Consider the following 24,220-nt stretch of genomic DNA (forward strand, 5'->3'; position numbering starts at 1 on the left):
CGAAGAAAACTTGTGTGGTCCTCCCACTACGACTCGGAAAACCATGCAGTTTATTAGGCTACAGATGAAATAAGTTATGATGAACTTCAGAGGGTGGTGAAAGTGCACTGTGATCTTGATGGTCCTTTCCAATAAATATCGAGGGTGTTATTCTGGTGACATGATGCTTGACTGCCGTTTGACAAATTCTCGCTCTTATCCAATATCATTATGTAGACCAGCCTACCTGCACTGTATCTGCAAGCTGTTGGCTAGAGAGCATGTGCAAAGACCAGAGTAGGTACATTTGCTTTTATATACATATTTTTTTTTACAGTTTTTGTGACAAAACTATCAGTAGAGTTGTAAATGCAATGGAAACATTGAAATGTATAATTTTTAATACATTCTTTTACATTTTTTAAATAAATATAAATAGATTTCTCATGTATCCTACTGTATCTCTGTAACGGATCTTCTTAGAGAAGTGGAGGAGTCAGGCGCAGGACACAGGGATGAAGGTAAACAAAACGAGTTTACTAAAATTATTCAAATCCATCTTCTCATAAAAATACATAGTCTGGAGAAAACACCTCCAACTACACTAAACGGACAAACAATCACCGACAAGACAAACAGGAAATGCAGAGGTTTAAATAATGAACATAATTAGGGAAATCAAAACAGGTGTACACAATAAAGACAAAACCAAACGAACAGGGAAACATCGATCGGTGGCAACTAGTAACCCGGTGACGTCGACCGCAGAACGCCCCCGAACAAGGAGAGGGGTTGACTTCGGCGGGAGTCGTGACAATCTCTGATGTAAGGAGATGGCTGAGCACTTGGCATATATGACATCCTCCCCGTAGAGAAAGATCATGCATATGTATACTACCACAAAACAAACAGTAACTTGTGGATGCATACATGGTACAGTAGCGGTTAGCTTATACAATACAATACAACAACATACTGTAGAGGTATTGAGCATGAGATCAAGTTGCAATAACTACTGTAATACTTACAGAATACCTACTGTAAAACCTACTTTAATACCTACTACAATACCCACTGCAATACCTACTACAAAACCTACTGTAATACCTACTGTAATACCTACTGTAATACCTACTACAATACCAACTTTAATACCCATTTTAATACCTAATGCTATACCTATTGTAATACCTACTACAATACCTACTGTAATACTTACTACAATACCCACTGTAATACCCGCTTTAATACCTACTGTAATACCTACTAGAATACCTAATACAATACCTACTACAAAACCTACTGTAATACCCACTTGAACTACTCCAATACCTACTAAGATACCTACTGTAAAACCTACCTTAATGCCTACTGCAATACCTACTACAACACCCACTGCAATACCTACTGTAATACTTACTACAAAACCTACTGTAATACCTACTACAAAACCTACTGTAATACCTACTACAATAACTGCTGTAATACCTACTGTAATACCTACTACAATACCTTCTGTAATACCCACTTTAATAACTACTACAATACCTACTGTAAAACCTACTACAATACCTACTGTAATACCCTTTTTAATACCTACTGTAATACCTACTGTAATACCCACTGTAATACCTAATGTAATATCCACTTTAATACCTACTACAATAACTACTTTAATACCTACTACAATACCTACTGTAATACCCACTTTAATACCTACTACAATACCCACTGTAATACCTACTGCAATACCTACTACAATACCTACTGCAATACCTACTGTAATATCTACTGCAATACCTACTGTAATACCTAATACAATACCTTCTGTAATACCTACTGTAATACCCACTTTAACTACTGCAATACCTACTGTAATACCTACTACAATACCCACTGCTCCCCCTACTGTAATACCCACTTTAATACCTACTGCAATACCCACTTTACAATACCTACTCCATACCTACTGTAATACCTACTACAATACCTACTGCAATACCTACTACAATACCTACTGTAATACCCTTTTTAATACCTACTACAATACCTACTGTAATACCCACTGCAATACCTTCTGTATACCTACTACAATACCTACTGTAATACCTACTGTAATATCCACTTTAATACCTACTACCATAACTACTGTAATACCTACTGCAATACCTACTTTAATACCTACTACAATACCTACTGTAATACCCACTTCAATACCTACTGCAATACCTACTGTAATACCTACTACAATACCTACTGCAATACCTACTGTAATACCTACTACAATACCTACTGTAATACCCACTTTAATACCTGCAGTAATACCTACTGCTATACTTTCTACAATACCTACTGTAATACCTACTGCTATACTTTCTACAATACCTACTGTAATATCTACTGCTATACTTTCTACAATACCTACTGTAATACCTACTACAATACCTACTGCAAAACCTACTGTAATACGTACTGCAATACCCACTTTAATAACTACTACAATACCTACTGTAAAACCTACTACAATACCTACTAAGATACCTACTGTAAAACCTTCCTTAATGCCTACTGCAATACCTACTACAACACCCACTGCAATACCTACTAAAATACCTACTGTAATACCTACTACAATACCTTCTATAATACCTACTGTAATACCTACTACAATACCTTCTGTAATACCTACTGCAAAATCTACTGTAATACCTACTACAATACCTACTAAGATACCTACTGTAAAACCTACCTTAATGCCTACTGCAATACCTACTACAACACCCACTGCAATATCTCCTGTAATACCTAATACAATACCTGCTGTAATACCTACTGTAATACCTACTACAATACCTTCTGTAATACCTACTGTAATACTTACTGCAAAACCTACTGTAATACCTACTACAATACCTACTAAGATACCTACTAGAAAACCTTCCTTAATGCCTACTGCAATACCCACTACAACACCCACTGCAATACCTACTGTAATACCTAATACAATACCTGCTGTAATACCTACTACAATACCTTCTGTAATACCTACTGTAATACCTACTGTAATACCTACTACAATACCTTCTGTAATACCTACTGTAATACCTACTACAATACCCACTGTTAACCCTACTGTAATACCCACTTTAATACCTACTGCAATACCCACTTTACAATACCTACTACAATACCTACTGTAATACCCTTTTTAATACCTACTACAATACCTACTGTAATACCCACTTTAATACCTACAGTAATACCCACTGCAATACCTACTGTATACCTACTGTAATATCCACTTTAATACCTACTACAATAACTACTGTAATACCTACTACAATACCTACTGTAATATCCACTTTAATACCTACTACAATAACTACTGTAATATCCACTTCAATAACTACTGTAATACCTACTACAATACCTACTGTAATACCCACATTAATACCTACTACAATATCTACTGTAATACCTACTGTAATACCCACTTTAATACCTACTGTATACCTACTGTAATACCTACTACAATTCCTACTGTAATACCCACTTTAGTACCTACTGTAATACCTACTACAACATCTACTGTAATACCCACTTTAATACCTACTGTAATACATACTGTAATACCTACTACAATATCTACTGTAATACCCACTTTAGTACCTACTGTAATACCTACTGTAATACCTACTACAATATCTACTGTAATACCCACTTTAATACCTACTGTAATACATACTGTAATACCTACTGCAATACCTACTGTAATACCCACTTTAATACCTACTGTAATACATACTGTAATACCTACTGCAGTACCTACTGTAAATTATTCAAACCTACAGTAAAAAGAAAAACAACTGCCACTGTTCTGTTCCGCTCTGTTCCGCTCTGCGTGTGTGTGTGTGTGTGTGTGTGTGTGTGTGTGTGCAAGTCTGTATCTGCTGAAAAAGAGAGAGATTGAGCGGAAACAATCACCAAGCTGCTTCTCTTTCAATGATTTTTCTTTTCTATTTATTTACATCTGAAGCCATTAGAAAATAAGACAATACAAAGAAACAGACATTCCAAAGTTTGTACATACAGTGCAGGGTTACATACGTTACATACAGGACACGAACATCTCCAAGGTGGATCAGGAGTTCTGTGGTAGCAAGTGGTTTCATGTGTTCTCATGTGGCTTTCTGCTGTGGAACAGTTGTGTCATAGCGAGAGACATTGAGTTGAAGAGTTCACAGTTCTGTGTGGTGTTGTGACTAGCTAGGCCAGAGACCATGATGATTCGACCACAGCAGAGGTGAACAAGCCAATCCACAAATGGCCGCTACTAGTTTTTGTTCCAGCCACCTGATTCTATGGCCACGCCTGCCTTTTGTGGATAACACTGGCCATCCCTGGACTATAACCTTTGTTCTCTGGTATCTAAGGAAGTTCCCTGAATAAGCTCAGTCACAATGGTACATTCTAAATGCTGCTGAATAGCTAGATCAGTTTCTGTAGCAGAGCGATTAGGTTTAAGTGCCTTGCTCAAGGGCACGTCTACAGATTTTTCACCTCGTTGGCTCGGGGATTCACCTAGTCAGCTCGAGGATTCACCTAGTCAGCTCGAGGATTCACCTAGTCAGCTCGAGGATTCACCTAGTCAGCTCGAGGATTCACCTAGTCAGCTCGAGGATTCACCTCGTCAGCTCGAGGATTCACCTAGTCAGCTCGAGGATTCACCTCGTCAGCTCGAGGATTCACCTAGTCAGCTCGAGGATTCACCTCGTCAGCTCGAGGATTCACCTAGTCAGCTCGAGGATTCACCTAGTCAGCTCGAGTATTCACCTAGTCAGCTCGAGGATTCGAACCAGCAACATTTCAGTTACAGGCCCAACACTCTTAACTGCAGGCCCAACACTCTTAACTCCATCATTTATGCAGTCCCTATGGCAAATAATCTGGTACAGAAGAATTTGTGATTCAGTGGGGTGCATTTCAATAGTCTTAAGTAGCCATCTCTCCTCGTCTCCCAGGAAGGATGCAGTTACACTACAACTCCTCTAGTGGACAGTGTTTCTCTCTGTTAAGTCTCCACTAGGGCACAGTCAGTCAGCAGGCACCATGTTACAGAATGATGCAGGTAGAAACAGAATGTATAGGGCAGACACAGTCTATTATCTTATTCTATAAGCATAGAGAACTGTGTCTGTCTGTCTATGAAGTCAGTCTCTATCTGGAGAGCTCTGTAACAGTGTAGGCCTGCTCACTGGATATCACACTGCAAAAAGTCACACTGCAGTCGAGCACTGTACAATATCTCCTATCATGTTCACCCTAGTTGTTCTCACAATGAGAGAAAACAAAGAAAGGATAGAGAAAAGAAAGGGAGGACATAAAAGGATGGAGTGATATGATCAACAGGCACTATTTTATTTACTGCCTCTGTCAGACCTGAGCAATCGAAAACAGATCAGTCGCATCATCTTCTCTACACTCCCATCTGCTTCATTGCCCAGGCAACAGAGACTGTGATGGCTTCTTTGTGCTATAGCACTAGACTACATTTCCCATGACCCACCTCTGTCTTGCATATCTACTTCCTGGAAGATACAGTTTCAGCATCCCGTCATTGCTGTCAGTGTGTGGAAGAAGATGACAGAGTGTGTGTGTGTGTGTGTGTGTGTGTGTGTGTGTGTGTGGGGGGGGGGGGGGGGGTCAAATCATGACATCAGTGATCTACAGGTTGGAGTTCTAGAAAGATGTCAGAGTTTCCGATTTGGAATTCCGAGTTAGTTGACTGTTCAAAAGGATTTTACCAGTTGGAGCTGGTTTTTTCCCCACGTTCTAAATTGTCTTGAATTGACTAAAGTTGGAAGTCAAAGATTTCTGACTTCCCAGTTATTTTGAACATGGCATGTGTTCCACAGTCCGGGGCACTACTTCTCGTTCTCATCTTCTTCACTCATGCTACTGAAGGAGGCTGAGGCCTCTTTGGGTGAGGAGGGGGAGGCTGGCCTGGGCTGAGACCAGCGAGAGGGAGGAGATAGGGAACGGGATGGAGACAGTTGCCTGGGTGGACTGTTGCTAGGTGACCCGCGTGGTGACATGGCGTAGGAGATCATCCGACCACTACGCTCACTAAACACCTGTTTCTGTTGGGGGGGGGGGGGGGGGGTGTGTGGTAGAGGGATGGAGAGAGAGAGGGCAAGAGGAGAATGATGGAAAGAGAGGAAGAGAGAGTGGAGAGAGGATAGGGTGAGGGATAGCGAGGATATGGTGGAGGGATGGAGAAGAGAGAGAGAGAGAGAGAGAGAGAGAGAGAGACCGGTATGTGAGAGTACTTTCACTTCAAAGACTAGTCTAGTTGGAGGTACACAGTTTAGTTCATACATTAGATTTGTGAACAAAGAAGTGACATGTCAGATGAGTGATTGTAAAATTTGCATGAGTGGAGCATGAGAGACAGGCCTTACTTACCCATGTTCCATCTGGGCCGAACAGTTCCAGGAAGTTCCCAATGAACTCCCGTGATTTCTCTTCCCACTTCTGTATGAGGTCATGGCTCTTCTCCTCCACGCGGTAGACAAAGTGTTTACTCTTTTCCTCCACCGTCTTCACTTTCTCCTTCATACGGTCCACCTGGTTCTGAAGGCGGTACTTCTTCTCCTGAGGAAGGTTGGAGGAAGGTTGGATGGAGGTTGGAGGGAGAGAGGTTGGAGGGAGGGAGGTTGGAGGGAGGGAGGGAGGTTGGGGGTTGGAGGGAGAGAGCTTGGAGGGAGGGAGGGAGGTTGGGAAAGGTTGGAGTTTGGGAGAATGTTGGAGGGAGCTTGGAGAGAGGTTGGAGGGAGGTTGGTTGGGAGAATGTTGGAGGGAGCTTGGAGAGAGGTTGGAGGAAAGTTGAAGGAATGAGAGAGGGAGGCAGGAAGGTTGGGGGAATGTTGGAGAGGGGGAGGTTGGGAGAAGTTGGAGGAAGGTTGGAGGAATGTTGGAGGGAGGGAGGCAGGAAGGTTGGAGGAAAGTTGAAGGGAGGTTGGAGGGAGTTGGAGGGAGCTGAATTCCTTGGTGTTACCATCGTTGAAATGATGTAACATCTATTCATGTATGCAGTCGCTATGGCAACGGGGTGCATCTCAATAGTCCAAAGGGCTCACCACAGTGATTTCATGTGTTACAAAAATTCAGCTGCACAAAAGTACGTAGAACTTCGTAGAGAGCTATGCAAACTACGTTCCATCAGATCCATCGTGTAGACTGTGTGGAACCCTTAGTGGAAGGATGCAGTTACACTACAACTCCTCTAGTGGACAGTGTTTCTCTCTGTTAAGTCTCCACTAGGGCACAGTCAGTCAGCAGGCACCATGTTACAGAATGATGCAGGTAGAAACAGAATGTATAGGGCAGACACAGTCTATTATCTTATTCTATAAGCATAGAGAACTGTGTCTGTTTGTCTATGAAGTCAGTCTCTATCTGGAGAGCTCTGTAACAGTGTAGGCCTGCTCACTGGATATCACACTGCAAAAAGTCACACTGCAGTCGAGCACTGTACAATATCTCCTATCATGTTCACCCTAGTTGAGATTTAAAAAACGAATAGAAAGGATGGAGAAAAGGGAGGATGTAAAATGATGGAGTGATATGATCAACAAGTTGGAGGGAGATTGGGGGTGAAAGGAAGGTTGGAGGAAGGTTGGAGGGAGGTTGAGGGGAGATTGGAGGAAGGTTGGAGGGAGGTTGGAGGAAGATTGTAGGAATGTTGGAGGGAGGTTGTAGGAAGGTTGGAGGAAGGTTGGAGGAATGTTGGAGGGAGGTTGGAGGGAGGTTGAAGGAATGTTGCCTCCTTCATACGGTCCACCTGGTTCTGCAGGCGGTACTTCTTCTCCTGAGGAAGGTTAGAGGGAGGTTGAAGAGAGGGAGGTTGAAGAGAGATTGGAGGAAGGTTGAAGGGAGGGAGGTTGGAGGAAGTTGGAGAGAGATTGGAGGAAGGTGGAAGGAGGTTGGAGGAGGTTGGAGAGAGATTGGAGGAAGGTGGAAGGAGGTTGAAGGAAGGGAGGTTGAAGGAAGTTGGAGAGAGATTGGAGGAAGGTGGAAGGAGGTTGGAGGAAGTTGGAGAGAGATTGGAGGAAGGTGAAAGGAGGTTGAAGGAAGGGAGGTTGGAGGAAGTTGGAGAGAGGTTGGAGGAAGGTGGAAGGAGGTTGGAGGAAGGTTGAAGGGAGGGAGGTTGGAGGAAGGTTGAAGGAAGTTGGAGAGAGGTTGGAGGAAGTTGGAGAGAGGTTGGAGGAAGTTGGAGAGAGGTTGGAGGAAGGTGGAAGGAGGTTGGAGGAAGGTTGAAGGGAGGGAGGTTGGAGAGAGATTGGAGGAAGGTGAAAGGAGGTTGAAGGGAAGGTGGAAGGAAGTTGAAGGGAGGGAGGTTGGAGGAAGGTTGAAGGGAGGGAGGTTGGAGAGAGATTGGAGGAAGGTGAAAGGAGGTTGAAGGGAAGGTGGAAGGAGGTTGAAGGGAGGGAGGTTGGAGGAAGGTTGAAGGGAGGGAGGTTGGAGGAAGGTTGGCTGTACTGTATGTCTGTGTGTTTTTTGAAAGTCATCAGTTATGTTCCAAGTGTACAGTGTACACGGACACACATGCGCACAAAGGGACAGTTCTGTTAAGGGTAGACAGCACACAGACACACACACTTACGTTGATGAAGCTGACGTTGAGCTCTTTAGCGGTGTAGCCTCGCTGTAGGTTGCGTCTAGCGTAGAGGTCGTAGTCTCGTACGATACGAGTGATCAGGTCAGAGGTCGAGATACCCTCTGTCCGCTGGGTCGGCACGAACATGCCTGGAACACACACACATATATATATATATATATATACATATTATAAATAAACACACACACAGATGAACATGCGCACACACACACACACACACACACACATATTCTATATATATTATAAATAAACACACACACATATTCTATATATATTATAAATCAACACCCACACATATTCTATATATATTATAAATAAACACCCACACATATTCTATATATATTATAAATAAACACACACACATATTCTATATATATTATAAATAAACACACACACATATTCTATATATATATTATAAATCAACACCCACACATATTCTATATATATTATAAATAAACACACACACAGATGAACATGCGCGCACACACACAGGAACACACACACATATCGTCGAGAATCATCCTTCCCTAATTGGAAAGCCTGGTGAAGTCAATGGCAGAAAGTCGCTAAAAAGTGGTGGAAACCCCATTGTAAATTAGTGACGCCTCGCAACACGTCAAACCAATCAAATGCCTTGCTTGCTTGGGAGGAGAGTGTTGAAGCCATACAATCGTTTGTTCAAGCAGAGGAGATGTAATGCCTTCAAAGAATACAGCACAATTCTGGCAAAACAGAATTATGTTTTTCATATATTTTCTGCAAAATTGCAAACTAGCAAAACGGTAGTTTTGCAGTCGGTAAACGGTAACAAACATGACACGCTGCAGCCTTCCTACGGACACGCGGGGGAGGGTTCTTAAAATGTAACATCTAATCAAATTTTAGCTGCTGGAAGTCGGCGGAACATTCTAGCCATTTCGGCTAATACAAGAATCTCCAGACGTATGGATACCTGAGACGGATTCTGAATAGAGCTTTACACACACACACATACACACACCTGCCTCCTTGATGTGTTTGTAGACATCCTCAGTTCCTGCTGAGGAGTATGGGATATCGTCATGAGCCACAAAATCGATCTAAGAAACAATCAGAACACAGGAAGACAAGAATCACAGAACGGGAAGACAAGAATCACAGAACGGGAAGACAAGAATCACAGAACGGGAAGACAAGAATCACAGAACGGGAAGACAAGAATCACAGAACGGGAAGACAAGAATCACAGAACGGGAAGACAAGAATCACAGAACGGGAAGACAAGAATCACAGAACGGGAAGACAAGAATCACAGAACAGGAAGAAAGCACATACAGATAAAGTGACACCCAGAAAAGAGCCATGCATGCTAGCACATTACCCTACATACACAAACAGTCAAGAGAACGCTGAATAAACAGGTGTGACGGAAACAGTCAGACACACCTGGTGTTTCTCCAGGAAGTCCTGTGTGAGCGTCCATGGTGCGTCACGGACCACCTCGTCGACATAGCGACAGTGTCTCAGTGCCTCGTACCTCTCATCCTCCGTCATCACCGTGAAACCCTTGTACTTGTGGGTCAGCTCATCACTGCACACTGACACACACACAGACAGTCACAAAGGTACACAGTAACAGATAGTATGAGTAACATATATGTTTAGCTAAGAGTCATTACATCCACATGTTTATAAATGTATGTCTGTACATATCTACATACCTCCCACTATGAGGTATGCATTGGGGAAGAGGTTCTTGGCCTGCATCAGGGCTCTGGCATGGCCGGAGTGGAAGAGATCAAATATTCCATCTGCATATACACGCACTGGACGGTCCACTGAAGAGGACACACAGAGAGTTTACATCTAGAGGACACACAGAGAGTTTACATCTAGAGGACACACAGAGAGTTTACATCTAGAGGACACAGAGTTTACATCTAGAGGACACACACAGAGAGTTTACAGCTAGAGGACACACAGAGAGTTTACATCTAGAGGACACACAGAGAGTTTACATCTAGAGGACACACAGAGAGTTTACATCTAGAGGACACACAGAGAGTTTACATCTAGAGGGCACACAGAGAGTTTACAGCTAGAGGACACACAGAGAGTTTACATCTAGAGGACACACAGAGAGTTTACATCTAGAGGACACACAGAGAGTTTACATCTAGAGGACACACAGAGAGTTTACATCTAGAGGACACAGAGTTTACATCTAGAGGACACACAGAGAGTTTACAGCTAGAGGACACACAGAGAGTTTACATCTAGAGGACACACAGAGAGTTTACAGCTAGAGGACACACAGAGAGTTTACAGCTAGAGGACACACAGAGAGTTTACATCTAGAGGACACACAGAGAGTTTACATCTAGAGGACACACACAGAGTTTACATCTAGAGGACACACAGAGAGTTTACATCTAGAGGACACACAGAGAGTTTACATCTAGAGGACACACAGAGTTTACATCTAGAGGACACACACAGAGTTTACATCTAGAAGACACACAGAGAGTTTACAGCTAGAGGACACACAGAGAGTTTACAGCTAGAGGACACACAGAGAGTTTACATCTAGAGGACACACAGAGAGTTTACAGCTAGAGGACACACAGAGAGTTTACATCTAGAGGACACACAGAGAGTTTACATCTAGAGGACACACAGAGACTTTACATCTAGAGGACACACAGAGAGTTTACAGCTAGAGGACACACAGAGACTTTACATCTAGAGGACACACAGAGTTTACAGCTAGAGGACACACAGAGAGTTTACATCTAGAGGACACAGAGAGTTTACAGCTAGAGGACACACAGAGAGTTTACAGCTAGAGGACACACAGAGAGTTTACAGCTAGAGGACACACAGAGAGTTTACATCTAGAGGACACACAGAGAGTTTACATCTAGAGGACACACAGAGAGTTTACAGCTAGAGGACACACAGAGAGTTTACATCTAGAGGACACACAGAGTTTACATCTAGAGGACATACAGAGTTTACATCTAGAGGACACACAGAGAGTTTACATCTAGAGGACACACAGAGTTTACATCTAGAGGACACACAGAGTTTACATCTAGAGGACATACAGAGAGTTTACATCTAGAGGACACACAGAGTTTACATCTAGAGGACACACACAGAGTTTACATCTAGAGGACATACAGAGAGTTTACATCTAGAGGACACACAGAGAGTTTACATCTAGAGGACACAGAGAGTTTACAGCTAGAGGACACACAGAGAGTTTACAGCTAGAGGACACACAGTAGGTTTACATCTAGAGGACACAGAGTTTACATCTAACACATATATATCACTATCAGAGAGGAGGGGAGGAGGAGAAAGTGAGTGAATGTGAGGAGGATGTGGAAAAGAAGGGATGGTTATGAGTGAAAATACTGAGGAGGGGAAGAAGAGAGGATGAAGAATGAGGATAAGAGGATGAACAGTGATGAACTGGTGATGGAGCTTGGAACAGAAGAGGAGGTATACTTGGGGTGCCTCTGCGGGCCTGAGCGATGGAGAGTTTCTCATGAGGGGCGCGGCACTCACAGCTGGTGTCCTTGGCAAAGATAGCAGGCTCTGTCAGCACCTGAGAGAGAGAGAGAGACTTTTGTACCTTAACTATTTGCACATCATTATAACACTGTATATAGACATATGACATTTGAAATGTCTTCATTCTTTTGAAACTTTTGTGAGTGTAATGTTTACGGTAAATTTGTTATTGTTTATTTCACTTTTGTTTATCTATTCCACTTGCTTTGACAATGTATATATGTTTCCCATGCCAATAAAGCCAATTGAATTGAATTGATTTAACAGAGGGAGAGATTTAACTGTTAGTCACTTTATTGGTTCAGCGTTATAGCGTTAACATCAGCATATTAAAACAGCACATGCATCAAATTCACATCTACAAAACCATTTTACTCTTCGCAACAAACCACAAATGGTATGGATTTACAGAGGAACAACATGATAGATGAAAAGTGGCAAAGAGGAGAAGAAAAGAAGGGAGAGGAAAGATTAACCTCAAAAGCAAAAGAGGCAGAAACAATCCAATAGAATTTGAAAGGGGGACGGAGAGAGGAGCGGGAGGACGGAGAGAGGAGCGGGAGACGGAGAGAGGAGCGGGAGGACGGAGAGAGGAGCGGGAGGACGGAGAGAGGAGCGGGAGACGGAGAGAGGAGCGGGAGACGGAGAGAGGAGCGGGAGGACGGAGAGAGGAGCGGGAGGACGGAGAGAGGAGCGGGAGGACGGAGAGAGGAGCGGGAGACGGAGAGAGGAGCGGGAGGACGGAGAGAGGAGCGGGAGGCGGAGAGAGGAGCGGGAGACGAAGAGAGGAGCGGGAGACGGAGAGAGGAGCGGGAGACGGAGAGAGGAGCGGGAGGACGGAGAGAGGAGCGGGAGGCGGAGAGAGGAGCGGGAGACGGAGAGAGGAGCGGGAGGACGGAGAGAGGAGCGGGAGGCGGAGAGAGGAGCGGGAGACGGAGAGAGGAGCGGGAGACGGAGAGAGGAGCGGGAGATGGAGAGAGGAGCGGGAGACAGAGACGGAGAGAGGAGCGGGAGACGGAGAGAGGCGCGTGAGACAGAGACGGAGAGAGGAGCGGGAGACGGAGAGAGGAGCGGGAGACGGAGAGAGGAGTGGGAGACAGAGACGGAGAGAGGAGCGGGAGGACGGAGAGAGGAGCGGGAGGACGGAGAGAGGAGCGGGAGATGGAGAGAGGAGCGGGAGGACGGAGAGAGGAGCGGGAGATGGAGAGAGGAGCGGGAGACAGAGACGGAGAGAGGAGCGGGAGGCGGAGAGAGGAGCGGGAGACGGAGAGAGGAGCGGGAGACGGAGAGAGGAGCGGGAGATGGAGAGAGGAGCGGGAGGACGGAGAGAGGCACGTGAGACAGAGACGGAGAGAGGAGCGGGAGACGGAGAGAGGAGCGGGAGGACGGAGAGAGGAGCGGGAGATGGAGAGAGGAGCGGGAGATGGAGAGAGGAACGGGAGACGGAGAGAGGAGCGGGAGACAGAGACGGAGAGAGGAGCGGGAGACGGAGAGAGGAGCGGGAGGACGGAGAGAGGAGCGGGAGATGGAGAGAGGAGCGGGAGACGGAGAGAGGAGCGGGAGACGGAGAGAGGAGCGGGAGACGGAGAGAGGAGCGGGAGATGGAGAGAGGAGCGGGAGACGGAGAGAGGAGCGGGAGACGGAGAGAGGAGCGGGAGGACGGAGAGAGGAGCGGGAGATGGAGAGAGGAGCGGGAGACGGAGAGAGGAGCGGGAGACGGAGAGAGGAGTGGGAGACAGAGACGGAGAGAGGAGCGGGAGGACGGAGAGAGGAGCGGGAGGACGGAGAGAGGAGCGGGAGATGGAGAGAGGAGCGGGAGGACGGAGAGAGGAGCGGGAGGACGGAGAGAGGAGCGGGAGATGGAGAGAGGAGCGGGAGATGGAGAGAGGAACGGGAGACGGAGAGAGGAGCGGGAGACAGAGACGGAGAGAGGAGCGGGAGGACGGAGAGAGGAGTGGGAGACAGAGACGGAGAGAGGAGCGGGAGATGGAGAGAGGAGCGGGAGGACGGAGAGAGGAGCGGGAGGACGGAGAGAGGAGCGGGAGATGGAGAGAGGAGCGGGAGGACGGAGAGAGGAGCGGGAGACGGAGAGAGGAGCGGGAGACGGAGAGAGGAGCGGGAGACGGAGAGAGGAGTGGGAGGATGGAGAGAGGAGCGGGAGACGGAGAGAGGAGCGGGAGATGGAGAGAGGAGCGGGAGATGGAGAGAGGAGCGCGAGGATGGAGAGAGGAGCGGGAGACGGAGAGAGGAGCGGGAGATGGAGAGAGGAGCGGGAGGATGGAGAGAGGAGCGGGAGATGGAGAGAGGAGCGGGAGACGGAGAGAGGAGCGGGAGGATGGAGAGAGGAGCGGGAGGATGGAGAGAGGAGCGGGAGACGGAGAGAGGAGCGGGAGGACGGAGAGAGGAGCGGGAGACGGAGAGAGGAGCGGGAGACGGAGAGAGGAGCGGGAGGACGGAGAGAGGAGCGGGAGACGGAGAGAGGAGCGGGAGACGGAGAGAGGAGCGGGAGGACGGAGAGAGGAGCGGGAGGACGGAGAGAGGAGCGGGAGGACGGAGAGAGGAGCGGGAGACGGAGAGAGGAGCGGGAGGACGGAGAGAGGAGCGGGAGGACGGCGAGAGGAGACGAAGATGGAGAGAGGAGCGGGAGACGGAGAGAGGAGCGGGAGATGGAGAGAGGAGCGGGAGACGGAGAGAGGAGCGGGAGGACGGCGAGAGGAGACGAAGATGGAGAGAGGAGCGGGAGACGGAGAGAGGAGCGGGAGGACGGCGAGAGGAGACGAAGATGGAGAGAGGAGCGGGAGACGGAGAGAGGAGCGGGAGACGGCGAGAGGAGCGGGAGATGGAGAGGGAAAGCGAGAGATGGAGGAGATAAAAAAAGTTGAATGACACTCATGTCCCCTTTTTGATTGCCATCCCCTCTCTCTGGCTTAGTAATATCCATTAGATTATTGATCAGGACTAATATATATTCTCTATCACAACTATCGATTACATGGTGATGGGACAAGCAGCACTCAGTGGTATTGATTTACTTCTGGCTAAAATGGAACTCCATCGCTCTCTATCTCTCTCTCTCAATTAAATTCCATTCAAAGGGCTTAATTGGCATGAGAAACATATGTTAACATTGTTGACATGTCTCTGGCTCTCATTCTCTACAGCAGGAAAGGAAGAGAAAATATAGCATGCATGACTTTCCCAGTGACCTCCCCAATGACATCATAGATCCACTCCCATAACACAAGACATATGAAGGTAATTCCACCTCTGTATTCCATCCGGATAAGGGATGAGGTAGAACAAAGAGGAGGTAGAGCGAGCTCCCTTGTGAGCTCCCATCCCCATGGCAACAGATGGGGAGAACGGAACAGTGAGGAGGACGCACTGAGGTAACTTTTCTCCCACAATCCACTGCAAGGTGAAATCGGGGAGGAGCCCAGAGAAGACAAAGGGCAGGCGGATGCCTCGGTCGATCGGCCAATCAAAGTGACCGCAGCGAGCATGCTTACTACAGCCTTACACTGGCACAAGCAGAGAACGTCTAGAGTAAGAAGGATTAACTAAGAAAACAACACTGTGATGGAGTAAAGAAAGAGAGAGACAGAGGGAGAGGGGGAGAGGATGAAGAGCAGGAGAGAGGCACAAAGAATAAAAGGGAGAGATGCAAACAGACGAGAGAGAGAGAGCGAGAGAGCGAGAGACTGAATGGGGCTGGCATCGCCCCTGTTTTCTTGAGCTTTTGTGTCCATGTCAGGAGATCTATGCTAGGCTGCTTATACACACGTACCCCTGCCAATACTGGGAAACACACCGAACCCCCCACCCTCCCCCAACACATAGAAACACACAGTTCACTCAGCATTCAGAACATCCCCAAAGGCACACACAGACAGTGGATCTGTTTCATAACAACAAGGAGACAAGCTAGCCCCCCTCTCCTCCACACACACAGACCCTACCGTGACCAGCTGGGGGCAGGTGTGCTCGAGCTCCTCCATGTTTCCCCTAAAGGCTCATGGGATACAGCGGCCGCACCCCGTCTGTGACTCAGCATCAGTGAGATGATGTCTCTCTCTCTCTCTCTCTCTTCGTCTCTCTCTATTTCTCTCTACCTCCCTCTCTCTCTATTTCTCTCTACCTCTCTCTCTCTATTTCTCTCTACCTCCCTCTCTCTCTATTTCTCTCTACCTCTCTCTCTATTTCTCTCTACCTCCCTCTCTCTCTATTTCGCTCTACCTCCCCCTCTCTCTATTTCGCTCTACCTCCCCCGCTCTCTTCCTCTTTCAGCCTCTTTCCCATCTCTTCACTTCCCCCTGTATCCCCGCCCACTCTGCCCTACTCTCTCTCCTCTCTCCCTCCCTATACTCTACCTCTTCCCTCCCTCTCTCCTCCCTTTGGCAGAGTGATCCCTCTCTCACAGACCAGCAGCCAAGCGTCTCCAAACTCTTGCCATGGCGATGACAAAGGGGAGAGAGAGAGCTCCAATCAGTGCACAGCTCCCACCGTCTCATTTGCATGGGTGATACGGATTGGCTGAGCTGGCTTGGACCATCAGTGAAGGATGGCAGTGAGCATTAGCGTCTAGGAGGCTAAATGTCAATAGTCTACAGTAGCTCCTCTCCTCTCCTCTCCCCTCCCCTCCCCTCCTCTCCTCTGAAAACACACTATAGGTGAAAGTAATCATGGCACATACATGCACACTAAGGAGGTTGCTTTCATATACCCAGTTCTTTCACATCAGTGCAAATGAAGGAAACCCTCTTTAGAGTAGACTATTGAGACACCACTATGTGTTCAAAGGTTGGAATGGTTCCTCCCTGTGCTGTGTCCCAACAGTCTTCATCAGCTCCAGTTTCTTGTCACCTTTCCTCTTTGACCACATCAGGATAGTTGAAAGCAGGAGGTTGTTATAGTAGTAGACACCTATCCAGTGCTTTTGGGGATCAGGTGTTATGAGAGAAAACAGGGGGGGGGGGGGGGGGGACCGTTTAAGATATATACGGGAACAGTATACTGTTTCCTACTGAATTGCAATGATATACAGTACAGAGAAGGAACCTAGAGAGAGCTTTAACCTTATTCTATTCCTAAGAACCAGAAGGAACATGGAAGTGAATCTTTCTAACTTTACTTATCTCTCCCCTCTCTCAATCTTTCTAACTTTACTTATCTCTCCCCTCTCAAACTTTCTAACTTTACTTATCTCTCCCCTCTCTCAATCTTTCTAACTTTACTTATCTCTCCATCTCTCTCAATCTTTCTTACTTTACTTCTCTCCCCTCTCTCAATCTTTCTAACTTTACTTATCTCTCCCCTCTCAATCTTTCTAACTTTACTTCTCTCTCCATCTCTCTCAATCTTTCTAACTTTACTTATCTCTCCCCTCTCTCAATCTTTCTAACTTTACTTATCTCTCCCCTCTCAAACTTTCTAACTTTACTTATCTCTCCATCTCTCTCAATCTTTCTAACTTTACTTATCTCTCCCCTCTCAAACTTTCTAACTTTACTTATCTCTCCCCTCTCTCAATCTTTCTAACTTTACTTATCTCTCCCCTCTCAAACTTTCTAACTTTACTTATCTCTCCCCTCTCTCAATCTTTCTAACTTTACTTATCTCTCCATCTCTCTCAATCTTTCTTACTTTACTTCTCTCCCCTCTCTCAATCTTTCTAACTTTACTTATCTCTCCCCTCTCAATCTTTCTAACTTTACTTCTCTCTCCATCTCTCTCAATCTTTCTAACTTTACTTATCTCTCCCCTCTCTCAATCTTTCTAACTTTACTTATCTCTCCCCTCTCAAACTTTCTAACTTTACTTATCTCTCCATCTCTCTCAATCTTTCTAACTTTACTTATCTCTCCCCTCTCAAACTTTCTAACTTTACTTATCTCTCCCCTCTCTCAATCTTTCTAACTTTACTTATCTCTCCATCTCTCTCAATCTTTCTTACTTTACTTCTCTCCCCTCTCTCAATCTTTCTAACTTTACTTATCTCTCCCCTCTCAATCTTTCTAACTTTACTTCTCTCTCCATCTCTCTCAATCTTTCTAACTTTACTTATCTCTCCCCTCTCAATCTTTCTAACTTTACTTATCTCTCCCCTCTCTCAATCTTTCTAACTTTACTTCTCTCTCCATCTCTCTCAATCTTTCTAACTTTACTTATCTCTCCCCTCTCAATCTTTCTAACTTTACTTATCTCTCCCCTCTCAAACTTTCTAACTTTACTTATCTCTCCATCTTTCTCAATCTTTCTAATTTTACTTCTCTCCCCTCTCTCAATCTTTCTAACTTTACTTATCTCTCCCCTCTCAATCTTTCTAACTTTACTTCTCTCTCCATCTCTCTCAATCTTTCTAACTTTACTTATCTCTCCCCTCTCAATCTTTCTAACTTTACTTATCTCTCCCCTCTCAATCTTTCTAACTTTACTTATCTCTCCCCTCTCAAACTTTCTAACTTTACTTATCTCTCCATCTCTCTCAATCTTTCTAACTTTACTTCTCTCTCCATCTCTCTCAATCTTTCTAACTTTACTTCTCTCCATCTCTCTCAATCTTTCTAACTTTACTTATCTCTCCATCTCTCTCAATCTTTCTAACTTTACTTCTCTCTCCATCTATGCAATCTGGTTTCAGAGCTGGTCATGGGTGCACCTCAGCCACGCTCAAGGTCCTAAACGACATCATAACCGCCATCGATAAGAGACAGTACTGTGCAGCCGTCTTCATCAACCTGGCCAAGGCTTTCGACTCTGTCAATCACCACATTCTTATTGGCAGACTCGACAGCCTTGGTTTCTCAAATGATTGCCTCGCCTGGTTCACCAACTACTTCTCTGATAGAGTTCGGTGTGTCAAATCGGAGGGCCTGTTGTCCGGACCTCTGGCAGTCTCTATGGGGGTGCCACAGGGTTCAATTCTCGGGCCGACTCTCTTCTCTGTATACATCAATGATGTTGCTCTTGCTGCTGGTGATTCTCTGATCCAACTCTACGCAGACGACACCATTCTGTATACTTCTGGCCCTTCTTTTGACACTGTGTTAACTAACCTCCAGATGAGCTTCAATGCCATACAACTCTCCTTCCGTGGCCTCCAACTGCTCTTAAATGCAGGTAAAACTAAATGCATGCTCTTCAACCGATCGCTGCCTGCACCTGCCCGCCCGTCCAGCATCACTACTCTGGACGGCTCTGACTGAGAATACGTGGACAACTACAAATACCTGGGTGTCTGGTTAGACTGTTAACTCTCCTTCCAGACTCACATTAAGCATCTCCAATCCAAAATTACATCTAGAATCGGCTTCCTATATCGCAACAAAGCATCCTTCACTCATGCTGCCAAACATACCCATGTAAAACTGACCATCCTACCGATCCTCGACTTCGGTGATGTCATCTATAAAATAGCCTCCAACACTCTACTCAATAAACTGGATGCAGTCTATCACAGTGTCATCCGTTTTGTCACCAAAGCCCCATACACTACCCACCATTGCGACCTGTACGCTCTCATTGGTTGGCCCTCGCTTCATACTCGTCGCCAAACCCCCTGCCTACAGGTTATCTACAAGTCTCTGCTAGGTAAAGCCCCGCCTTATCTCAGCTCACTGGTCACCATAGCAGCACCCACTCGTAGCACGCGCTCCAGCAGGTATATCTCACTGGTCACCCCCAAAGCCAATTCCTCCTTTGGTCGTCTTTCCTTCCAGTTCTCTGCTGCCAATGACTGGAACGAACTGCAAACATCTCTGAAGCTGGAGACTCATATCTCCCTCACTAGCTTTAAGCAACAGCTGTCAGAGCAGCTCACAGATCACTGCACCTGTACATAGCCCATCTGTAAGCAGCCCATCTATCTACCTACCTCATCCCCATACTGTATTTATTTATTTATTTTGCTCCTTTGCACCCCAGTATCTCTACTTGCACATTCATCTTCTGCACATCTACCATTCCATTGTTTATTTGCTATATTGTAATTACTTCGCCACCATGGCCTATTTATTGCCTTAACTTACCTCATTTGCACTCACTGTATATAGACTTTTTGTTTTCTTTTGTTATACTGTATTATTGACTATGTTTGTTTATTCCATGTGTAACTCTGTTGTTGTGTGTGTCGAACTGCTTTGCTTTATCTTGGCCAGGTCGCAGTTGCAAATGAGAACTTGTTCTCAACTAGCCTACCTGGTTAAATAAAGGTGAAATAAAATAAAATAAATAAAAATCTCTCTCCATATGTCTATCTTTACTTCTGTCTCCATCTCTCTAAATATTAGAGGTCGGCCAATTAATTAGGGCCGATTTCAAGTTTTCATAACAATCGGACATCGATTTGGCCGATTATTATTTACGGCTCTCTCACCTCTCATCTAGGACCTTCATCTTACATGGGGCTTGTGAGAGAGCTGACAATTTCTGTAGATTTAATTATTTATTTTACCTTTATTTAACCAGGCAAGTCAGTTAAGAACAAATTCGTCTTTTCAGTGACAGCCTAGGAACGGTGGGTTAACTGCCTTGTTCAGGGGCAGAACGACAGATGTTTACCTTGTCAGCTCGGGGATTCAATCTTGCAACCTTTCGGTTAACTAGTCCAACGCTCTAACCACCTGCTTTACATTGCACTCCACGAGGAGCCTGCCTGTTACGCGAATGCAGTAAGAAGCCAAGGTAAGTTGCTAGCTAGCATTAAACTTATCTTATAAAAAACAATCAATCAATCATAATCACTAGTTAACTACACATGGTTGATGATATTACTAGTTTATCTAGAGTGTCCTGCGTTGTATATAATCGATGCGGTGCGCATTCGCGAAAAAGGACTGTCGTTGCTCCGACGTGTACCTAACCATAAACATCAATGCCTTTCTTAAAATCAATACACAAGTATATATTTTTAAATCTGCATATTTAGTTAATATTGCCTGCTAACATTAATTTCTTTTAACTAGGAAATTCTCTTGCAACAGAGTCAGGGTATATGCAGCAGTTTGGGCCGCCTGGCTCGTTGCGAACTGTGTGAAGACTATTTCTTCCTAACAAAGACAGCCAACTTCGCCAAACGGGGGATGATTTAACAAAAGCGCATTTGCGAAAAAAGCACAATCGTTGCACGACTGTACCTAACCATAAACATCAATGCCTTTCTTAAAATCAATACACAGAAGTATATATTTTTAAACCTGCATATTTATCTAAAATAAATCCAGGTTAGCAGGCAATATTAACCAGGTGAAATTGTGTCACTTCTCTTGCGTTCATTGCACGCAGAGTCAGGGTATATGCAACAGTTTGGGCCGCCTGGCTCGTTGCAAACTAATTTGCCAGAATTTTACGTAAGTATGACATAACATTGAAGGTTGTTCAATGTAACAGGAATATTTAGACTTATGGATGCCACCCGTTAGATAAAATACGGAACAGTTCCGTATTTCACTGAAAGAATAAACGTTTGGTTATCGAGATGATAGTTTCCGGATTCGACCATATTAATGACCTAAGGCTTGTATTTCTGTGTGTTATTACAGTGAGGGAAAAAAGTATTTGATCCCCTGCTGATTTTGTACGTTTGCCCACTGACAAAGAAATGATCCGTCTATAATTTTAATTGTAGGTTTATTTGAATAGTGAGAGACAGAATAACAACAAAAGAATCCAGAAAAACACATGTCAAAAATGTTATAAAATGATTTGCATTTTAATGAGGGAAATAAGTATTTGACCCCTCTGCAAAACATGACTTAGGTCAGACGTTTCTTGTAGTTGGCCACCAGGTTTGCACACATCTCAGGAGGGATTTTGTCCCACTCCTCTTTGCAGATCTTCTCCAAGTCATTAAGGTTTCAAGGCTGACGTTTGGCAACTCGAACCTTCAGCTCCCCCACAGATTCTCTATGGGATTAAGGTCTGGAGACTGGCTAGGCCACTCCAGGACCTTAATGTGCTTCTTCTTGAGCCACTCCTTTGTTGCCTTGGCCGTGTGTTCTGGGTCATTGTCATGCTGGAATACCCACCACAACCCATTTTCAATGCCCTGGCTGAGGGAAGGAGGTTCTCACCCAAGATTTGACGGTACATGGCCCCGTCCACCGTCTCTTTGATGCGGTAAAGTTGTCCTGTCCCCTTAGCAGAAAAACACCCCCAAAGCATAATTTTCCCACCTCCATGTTTGACGGTGGGGATGGTGTTCTTGGGGTCATACGCAGAATTCCTCCTCCTCCAAACACGGCGAGTTGAGTTGATGCCAAAGTGCTCCATTTTGGTCTCATCTGACCACAACACTTTCACCCAGTTGTCCTCTGAATCATTCAGATGTTCATTAGCATTCATGCCAAAGAGTTCAATCTTGGTTTCATAAGACAAGAGAATCTTGTTTTTTTGTGGTCTGACAGTCCTTTAGGTGCTTTTGGCAAACTCCAAGCGAGATGTCATGTGCCTATTACTGAGGAGTGGCGTCCGTCTTGCCACTCTACCATAAAGGCCTGATTGGTGGACTGCTGCAGAGATGGTTGTCCTTCTGGAAGGTTCTCCCATCTCCACAGAGAAACTCTGGAGCTCTGTCAGGTTCTTGGTCAAATCTCTGACCAAGGCCCTTCTTCCACGATTGCTCAGTTTGGCCCGGCAGTCAGCTCTAGGAAGAGTCTTGGTGGTTCCAAACTTCCTCTATTTAACAATGATGGAGGCCACTGTGTTCTTGGGGACCTTCAATGCTGACCTTCTGTGCCTCTACGCAATCCTGTCTCGGTGCTCTACGGACAATTCTTGGCTTGGTTTTTGCTCTGACATGCACTGTCAACTGTGGGACCTTATATAGACAGGTGTGTGCTTTTCAAAACCATTTCCAATCAATTGAATTTACCACAGGTGGACTCCAATCAAGTTGTTAGAAACATCTCAAGGATGATCAATGGAAACAGGATGCACCTGAGCTCAATTTCTAGTTTCATAGCAAATGGTCTGAATACTTATGTAAATAAGGAATTTCTGTTATTTATTTTTAATACATTTGCAAAAATGTCTAAAAACCTGTTTTCGCTTTGTCACCTTGTGACGCATTCCAGAGGTTAGGTTGGACAACTTTTTATTTTCTAAATCTATTGTGTGTAGATTGCTGAGGATTTTTTCAATTTAATCCATTTTAGAATAAGGCTGTAACGTAACAAAATGTGGATAAAGGGAAGTGGTCTGAATACTTTCTGAATGCACTGTATATTTACATTTCTCTCCATCTCTCCACCTCTCTCTCCTCTCTTTCCATCTTTCTATATTTACTTCTCACCCCATCTTTACGTCTCTCTCCATCTTTACGTCTATCTCCATCTTTACTTCTCTCTCCATCTTTCCATCTTTCCTTCTCTCCTCTTTCTATCTTTACTTCTCTCTCCCCTGGACCATTCTCTCACTTCATTTTTTGGATCACTTTTAACCACTTTATATAAGTATCTCTGACTCTACATCTGTCCTTCTTTAAATACCTCTACAAGAACATAAAGGACACTGTTGCATAGTCTGAGAGAGACTACAGCCACTACCTTTCTACAGCCAGAGACTACAGCCACAATAGTAATCTGGGAAAAAGTAGGCCTACTTCATAGGTCTACTTCATTTTTTACATGACTGACATCTAAAGGCTTGAACCAGCAACCACAATTAAAGGATAGCCCAACTCCACTATGTCCTGTACCATAAAGGTCCAGACATCTTGGCTGAGGCCATAGTACAGGTAGAGGTTACAAGTATACTATTGTTGGTTGGCTGACTTACCGTGCCTGCTCCTCTCCTGCGTCCGGGCGCACAGGGTGCACCAGAAGCACCTGCGTAATCATGCGTTCCATTGCTTGTCCGCCCCACCATGATTAGGGACGCGTATCTGTCCGTCAAAAACGTTGACTGTATAAAAACGGTCCTGGCTTTTCCGTTCCCTCGTTCCAACCGTCACCAACAGGCACCGAGGCACAGGCACTCAGACACTCAGCGCGCGAGTGTAGCCGA

General features: G+C 45.2%; 1 protein-coding gene across 5 annotated transcripts; it reads right to left on the bottom strand.

Annotated features, from left to right (window-relative positions):
• Window positions 1-3,982: 3,982 nt before the first annotated feature.
• On the bottom strand, window positions 3,983-24,220 carry LOC106590595 (choline-phosphate cytidylyltransferase B). 5 transcript variants are annotated; one of them, XM_014181712.3, is made up of 8 exons: window positions 23,993-24,213; window positions 12,212-12,251; window positions 10,360-10,476; window positions 10,085-10,236; window positions 9,660-9,738; window positions 8,645-8,787; window positions 6,445-6,633; window positions 3,983-6,119 (listed from the first exon to the last, which is right to left on the bottom strand). In XM_014181712.3, exons 1-8 carry the CDS (start codon window positions 24,080-24,082, stop codon window positions 5,904-5,906), a joined length of 1,026 nt encoding a protein of 341 aa, XP_014037187.1. In that variant the 5' UTR covers window positions 24,083-24,213; the 3' UTR covers window positions 3,983-5,903. The 5 variants fall into 5 exon arrangements, with proteins under 5 accessions (XP_014037187.1, XP_014037185.1, XP_014037189.1 ...); XM_014181710.3 differs by having other exon boundaries at window positions 12,152-12,251; XM_014181714.3 differs by lacking the exon at window positions 23,993-24,213 and adding an exon at window positions 16,177-16,615.

Source organism: Salmo salar, chromosome 29, assembly GCF_965601325.2.
Source record: "Salmo salar chromosome 29, fSalSal1, whole genome shotgun sequence".
In the NCBI taxonomy this organism is placed as follows: Eukaryota; Metazoa; Chordata; class Actinopteri; order Salmoniformes; family Salmonidae; genus Salmo; species Salmo salar.